General features: G+C 40.4%; 2 protein-coding genes across 7 annotated transcripts in view; one reads left to right on the top strand and one right to left on the bottom strand.

Annotated features, from left to right (window-relative positions):
- Window positions 1-7,634, bottom strand: part of fam168a (family with sequence similarity 168 member A) — a 128,776-nt gene that overhangs the window by 15,390 nt on the left and 105,752 nt on the right. For 2 of the 4 annotated variants that reach the window (XM_048597638.1, XM_048597636.1), the window contains 2 exons: window positions 5,117-5,294; window positions 3,049-3,179 (listed from right to left, as the gene is read on the bottom strand). In XM_048597638.1, coding sequence (XP_048453595.1) covers window positions 3,067-3,179; window positions 5,117-5,294 — 291 coding nt within the window. In that variant the 3' untranslated portion in view covers window positions 3,049-3,066. The remainder of the gene's footprint in view (window positions 1-3,048; window positions 3,180-5,116; window positions 5,295-7,634) is intronic. The other 2 variants (XM_048597637.1, XM_048597639.1) reach the window with 1 other exon arrangement.
- Window positions 1-7,634, top strand: part of relt (RELT TNF receptor) — a 128,362-nt gene that overhangs the window by 105,827 nt on the left and 14,901 nt on the right. The window lies entirely within an intron of this gene.

The raw sequence follows: 7,634 nt of genomic DNA, 5'->3' as shown, positions 1-7,634 counted from the left end.
ATGATGCTGCTTGGCCTGCTGTGTTCATCCAGCCCTGCACCTTGTTGCCTAGCACATTCAGTGAGGTGGTTACACTGCAGATGAATGCTGGACAAGCAGAAAGAGTATGGGTAACCACCAGGCAGACTAGAGTAGAGGAAGGCAGGTAGCACAGGAGTCCCCTGTGGCCTGTCCCCTTTTTGGAGACTGTTGGCAAAGATGACTGTGCAGAGGAAAGCAGTGGGAGCTGACTTCATTGCACCATGAGTGGATCTGAAGCACAAGAGGGGAAGAAAAAGAACAGCAGGGCTATAGTGGTAGAGGTTTCAACTGTAAGGGGAAAAGACAGGCATTTCTGCAGCCACAAAAGAGAACAGTATGTTGCTTCCCTGGTGGCAGGATTGGAAATGTCAGTGAACGTCTGCCGGGTATTCTGAAAGGGGGAGGACAAACAGACAGGGATTGCGATACATATTGGTACCAATGGCATAGGTAGAAAAAGGCAATGAGGTCCTGCAAGCAGAATTTAAGGGACTAGTAAGTGGATTAAAAAACAGAAACCAATTGATAATAATTTCTGGATTAGTTCTGGTGCCACATGCTAGTGAGCATAGAAATGGGAGGTTAAGCCCAGATAAATGACTGGGACCATTGTTGACATCAGTAGAACCTGTACAAGGCAGATGTGTTGTACCTGAACCACAATGGGACCAGCATCCATGAGAAGAGATTTGCTAATGATGTTGGAGAGTGCTTGAACTAATTTGGCAGGGGGGCATAGGATCACAGAGAATGTTAGCAGGGAAAGGTGAATGGCCAAAATTAAAAGAGACAGCAAATGAGTCATCGCAGCACAGAAATTGTAGGCCACGTGAGGCACAGGGAAGTTTGGCAACGTTGGATGGTGTTTATTTTAATACAACGAATCAAATGAACATAGCAGATGAGTTGAGGACACAAATCAGAACGTGGGGGTAATAATGTCATTGCTGTCAATGAGACATAGTTAAGAGTGGGGCAGTATTGACAGCTCAATATTCCAAGATATAGGCTCTTCAAGAAATATGGAATGTATAAGGTCAACATCTCCCAAAAAAAGATAAAGGGTGCCACTAAAAAATTGAGCAAATCCTGGACATCAAGGGATATCCAAGATTGGATAAAGAGAAAAAGGTAGGTTTATGGTAGGTACCAAGTGCTCAAAACAAAAGCCTATAGGAGCCGAGAATGTGTAAGGGATAACTTTAAGAGGGACAATGAGAGCAAAAAGGGGGCATGAAAAAATAATGGCAGGTAAAACAAAGGAAAATTTTAAGTTACACTATTTTATAAGTACATTAAGGGTAAAATAATAATTAGGAAAAGAATAGGACCCTTAAAGACCACAGTTCTAACTTGTGTGCAGATTGAGAGATTAGTATAGAAAGAGGGAAGGTTTTGAGTAGTCTGGCAGGGCTGGAAGAAATGTATCCCAGACTTTTGAGTGAGGCAAGGGAAGAAATAAGGGGCTCCAGCAATAATTTCACTTCTTCTGGCCACAGGAGAGGTGCTAATGACAGTCAATGTATTTCAATTATTCACAAAGATAGCATGGGATAAACCAAAAAACTACGGGCCATTCAGGCTAACGTCAGTGGTGGAGAAACTACTGGAAGCAATTCTAAAAGACAAAATTAATCTGCACATAGGGAGGTAGGAATTCATCAAGAATGGCCACCATTGCTTTGCTAAGGGAAGGTCATGCCTTAGCAACTTTACTGAATTTTTCGAAGAGGTGGCCAGGTATGTTGATGAAGGCAAAGCATTCGGCATGCCCACAAGGACTAAAGCAAAGCCGGTGATAAAGTTCGGCAAGGGAGACTGATATGGAATCTAAGAGGCCACAGAATCAAAGGAAATTTGGCTAACTGGATCCAGAATTAGCTGAGTGGTAGGAAGTAGAGGATGGTGGTCATGGAGTGTGTGTGAATGGAAGCCTACGGTCAGTGGGATTCCACAGGGATCAATGTTGGGCCCCTTGCTGTTTGTGGTATACATAAATGATTTAGACTTGAATGTAGGAGGTTTGATCAGTAAGTTCATGAATGATACAAAAATTGGTGCAGTGGTAAATAGTGAGAAGAATAGCCCTAGATTAGAGGAGGATATGTATAAGCTGATCAGATGGATCGATCAGTGGCAAATGGAATTCAATCCAGGAGTGAGGTGATGCACTTGAGCAGGACAAACAAGGAAGGGAATACATGATGAACAGTAGACCCTGAGAAGCACCAAGGATCAAAGGGACCTTGTTGTGCATATCCACTAGTCCCTTAAGGTGGTGGGATCAGGTAGATAAAAGTGGTTAAGAATGAATATGGGATACTTACCTTTATCAGCCATGACAGGGAGTTTAAGAGCAGAGAGGTTATTCTGAAACTATAAATGGCTGGTTAGGCCACAAACAGAGTTGTGCGCGCAATTCTGGATTCCACATTATAAAAAGGGTATGTTTCTGCACTAGAGAGGGTGCAGAGAAAATTTACCACAATGCTGCCTGAGCCGAAGAGTTTTACTTATTATAGACTAGGGATGTTTGCCTTGGAGTAGACTAGACTGAGTGGGGGACATGATTGAAATGTATAAGATTATGAGGAGTACAGATAGGATAGACAGGAGGAACATTTCCTGTTGGTGGAGGGATCAATGACCAGAGGACATACATTTAAGATAAGGGCAGGAGGTTTAGAGGGAATGGAAGGAAAAGTCTTTTTATACAGTGTTGTGGGAATCTAAAACTCTGTCTGTGAGGGTGGTAGAGACAGAAAACCCTCAAACTTTTAGTATTTAGATGTACACTTACTATGCTATGTCATAAAGGCTATAGGCCAAATAGGATTAGAATTAGATGTGGTGGATATTTTTGACAGGCATATACACGATGGGCCGAAGTGTGTCTGTTCTGTGCTGCAGTCCTCTATGACTTTAAGATATATGCTTATTAAACAATGAAAATCAATTCTCAACTTGAGGATGTTACATTTATGTAATATCAGTCCAAATACTCACTAATACTGTGGCTTTACTTACATGAATTGGTTTGGGAATTTACCAATGTGGAGGTACATAGCTATACGCAGGTGTTCCTTGAGTCCTGTATGTTGGCACGGAAACAGGATGTGGTCCTAGTTGAGTGTGTTGTGGCGTGGTCAGCAGAGTCCCTTGAGTGGCACAGGAGATAAAAATCTTCAGATTAGTACAGATTTTTATTTGAAGAGCTTTGTTTCTGTATAGAAAAAAAAATTCTGTGACCTTTTTAAAACAGTTACTGTACTACTTTAATATATTAGTCTATCCTTCCCATTATTCACTTTGGATGCATCACAGCAGGTAATAAGGATACTCAGCAATTCTTATTTCAACCTGTAGAGCACAAGAAGAGTTCTTTTTACAGAACACCATGGATCAAATGATTTCCCTCAAACATGTTCCCTAATGACTTTCAAATTTCACAATGCCATTAAGATGCTTCTAAAAGTAGATGAGTGATTTAGAGAGAGGGGTTTTTTTGATATATTCAACTTGCCATTTTTTTTTAAAATCTCAGTTTATGCTTCCTAAGCTGGTGCTATGCCTATTTTCTCCTACCACAATTGATTAAACTAACTTTCGGGAACTTGAACACCATTGCCAAGTACTTTGCTTAAGCTAAAGTTCCTACTAGTATGTTCAGACACCTCTGCCTTCAGTCTGATTCCCTTGGTTGCAGAAATATCAAGTCTAAATTTGTGCTCACTTTATAACAACACTCATTTTGAAGCAATGAAATATGGGATACCTGAAGAATGTGATGAAACACCAAATAATTGCAAGCATTTATGTTTTTCTTTCACTTACTGATCAGCAAATCATCCTGTTATGCTTGGGGTTTAAGTACACAATTGGAGAATATTAAATTATTACAATGAAAAACAGGTGGTAACTTTACCAAATGATTGACCATTTATGTGCAAGTTTAGATGAGCATGTTAGCACAACAAGTCATCAGCATTACAGCAACCATAAAAGGGAATCCAAAAATCTTCCATAAGCAGATAAATAATAAAAAGGTGGTAAGAGCAGTGAAGATGATTAGACAGCATATAAAGGCAGGGGGTATTACTGTAGTATTAAATTTATCTATCTTCCAATGGTAAAGTATTATGTTCAGGTCATGGTGAAAGAGATACTTCAGATACTAGAAGGGTTTAAAATTGATATGGCAGAGATGATAAATAGGTTGTCGGTACTTAAAATAAGGTACCAGGACCAAATGAGATGCTTCCCAAGGAGAGTGAGTGGAAAGTGTAGGGTACAGAACATAATTTTCCAATCTTTCTTGAACTCAAGAATGGTGCCAGATTTAAGGTAACTGGCAAAAGAAGCAATGACGACATGAGGAAATACCTTTCTGCACTACGTGATTAGGATATGGAAGGATGTCTCTGAAAGCATGATCAGGGTCAATTGAGGCTTTTCAAAAGGAATTGCATCACTATGTGAAAAGGGGAGAGAAAAATGCAGGGCTAAAGAGAAAATGGGAAAGACACTACATGAATTGCACCTTCAGAGGGACAGCACAGACATCAGATCACAAAGGGTCAGATGATCTTTGAACTGTTTAGAAACAAACCTAGATTTCAGAAGTGTCTTTGCTACAGGAATCCCTGCAGTGGGAAACTGCAGTACAACTAGCTGAGGAAACTTAGATATTAACTGAAATCATGCAGATGTATAGGTAACCACCTTCAGCATACACAGATTAAATATATTGAAAAGTGCACACCATGAAATAAAAGAAAATGCTAGAAAAATTTAGGAGGTCTGGCAAGATCTGTGGAGACAAACAGTAAACATATCAGGTTGACGATCCTTTGTCAGATTAAGAGATATGAAGGGTATGTTTGGGTGAGATAGGACTCTCTCATGCCTTTTTTTTAATGCAAGTACCTCAGAATGATTCAATTCTCAGTTGGGCACCTTATCATAGTATAAATACTTGTGGTACTTGCATCTTCAGAGAGAAGGGATGGACTAAAATGTGCACATAAAGTGACATATCAAAGATAAATTGTTATAGTAATGCACACATTCACAAAAACTATTAAGCATGATATACCTGCTGTCATTGCCATGGTTGTCCCGGCAACCATTCCCATAGCCATCCCATTGGTCCGTGGAGCAGGGACAGAAGTTGGATAGATAGCAGGTTGAATGCTATTGGGTTGCACCACTGTAGTATGATGAATTACATGAGGCTGGGCTGCATACACAGGCTGTGTGTAATAGGCCCCCTGCTTAAAAAAAAATCAAGGGATCAGCTAAGTCCTACCGCAATATTTGACTAGAACTGCATGTCATACCTACAAAAAATCAATGATAGACTCAAATTACAAACATCAAGACATCAACAATACTTTACCACAAATGCTACAGAACTCAAGAAAATGGCCTATCACTACCATAAGGCATTCAGTGCTATGCAATAATAACAATAAGGACCATTTTTGCCAGTGAAGGCTGCAACCGAAGATTGCTAAAAAAATTAGTTGAATAAATACATGCAGAAACAGAAAAAAACAAAGAAACAGAAACAGTTATACTGCTGTACATTGATTAAGTCTGAATCCTTGCTTCTCTCGTCAAACATTTGCTTAAGATACTGTAAATCTAAGCAACACAAACCAGACCAGTGAGAACTTGGCCTTTTACAGACGGCGCTTTGTTATGTTTTTGCTTCTCACTTTTAGATTCGAGTCATGATCCTATCACTGTCTGTTATACTTTTTTTTAAAACATTTGATTTATTATTGTCACAAATACAGCTAGAAAGATCCATTGATGAGATCAACGAGTTAACACAAGATCCAACTGGACTACATTTTCTTTTGATACTGCCCAAATTCTCACAACTGTCCACTTGGTAAGACACCTTACAGTTGTTGGCACACAAAGAATCAACTTTCTAATGGGTTCTAACCAAAAGTCACTGTTTACAACTTTTCTTGAAATTGGTAACTATGGGACACAAGAAAAACCAAGAAAACCACTGAGAACACATCTGTGCTAGACTTTTACCCCATCAGCCAATTATTTGATCCCACAGTTCAACTTGATTTCCATACTTTTTGATAATTTGTTCATGAAATATGGGTGTCCGTGGCTAGGCCAGTATTTATTACTCAACCTTATTTACACATATGGTGGTAGCAAACTTTTTTTTTTTTTTAAACTGTAGGGTCACCCACACTACTGTTAAGAGGAAAATTCTGGGACTTGGCACCAAGAGCAAATCAGCAGCAATATAGCTCCAAGCCAGGATGGTGTGGCACTAGGCAGTAGAGGTCATAGGCATGGAGGGCACTATCTAAGGAGCCTTGTGAATTGCTGCAGTGAATCACGCAAACAGTATACACTGCTGCCTCTGTGCATCAGTGGGCTTAGACCATAAGACATAGGAGCAGAAAGAGTGCAAAATGATGCAGTGGGTGCCAATAAAGTGGGATGCACAGGATGGTGTCAAGCTTGAGTGTTATTGGAGTCGCAGCCATGCAGGCAAGTGGAGAGTATTGCACCATACTTTTCACTTGTGCCTCAAAGATAGTGGGCAAGCATCATGGAATCAGAAAGGGAAATTAATTGCCACAGAATTTCTAGGCTATGACCAGCTCTCTCAGACAAGGGAATTCATATAGCTCACCCAATTCAGTTGCTGGTTAATTGTAATCCCAAAAATGCTGGTGGTGAGAGATTCAGTGATGGTTGATGGCATTAAATGTCAAGGAGTGATGTTTAGATTCTCTTTTGATGGAGATGGTCATAGTTTGTCTAGTGTGTAAAAAACGTCATTGGCCGCTTATCAACTCGAGTATGCATGTTCTCCACCTCTGGCTGCAGTTAGATACAGACAGCCTGAATATCCAAGGAGTAAAGAATGATGCCGAATCTGATGCAACCATCAGCAAACACCCTCACTTCTGACCTCATGATGGAAGGAAGGTCATTGAGGAGCAGCTGAAAATAGCAGGATCCTACACTGAGGTACTCTTCCAGTGATGTCCTGGGGCTGAGATGATTGACCTCTAACAACAAAATTATTTTGCTTTGCGTTAGGCATGAATCCAACCAGCGGAGACATTTTCCTATGATTTCCTTTGACTCCACTATTATTACTGGGGCTTCTTGATACCATACTAAGTCAAATGCTGCCTTGATGTCAAGAGCAGTCACACTCACCTCACCTTGGGACTTCACCTCTTTTGTCCATGTTTGGACTAAAGCTAGAATGAAGTCAAAAGCTGAGTGGCATTAGAGGAATCTAAGCTGATTGTCAGCGAGCAAGTGATTGCTGAGCAACTGCTGCTTAAAGGCTCTGTCGATGATCCCTTCCATCACTCTCCTAATCAGAGTAAGCTGATGGGGAGGTAATTAGCCACATTGGACCTTTCCTGCTTTCTGTGGACAGGACAAACTTGAACAATTTTCACATTGCTGGGTTGACACTGATCTTGTTGTTGTACTGGAGCAGCTTTACAAAGGGCATGCCAAATTCTGCAGTACCAGTCTTTGGTAATACTGTCAAAATAAGCTAGGACCCATAAACCTTTGCAGTAACCAGTGCCTTCAGATTTTTTTTT

Source organism: Rhincodon typus, chromosome 6 (genome assembly GCF_021869965.1).
Source record: "Rhincodon typus isolate 14 chromosome 6, sRhiTyp1.1, whole genome shotgun sequence".
NCBI classification, from domain to species: domain Eukaryota; kingdom Metazoa; phylum Chordata; class Chondrichthyes; order Orectolobiformes; family Rhincodontidae; genus Rhincodon; species Rhincodon typus.
Note: the sequence above shows the minus strand (reverse complement) of the source record. Positions and strands in the feature narration are given on the sequence as shown.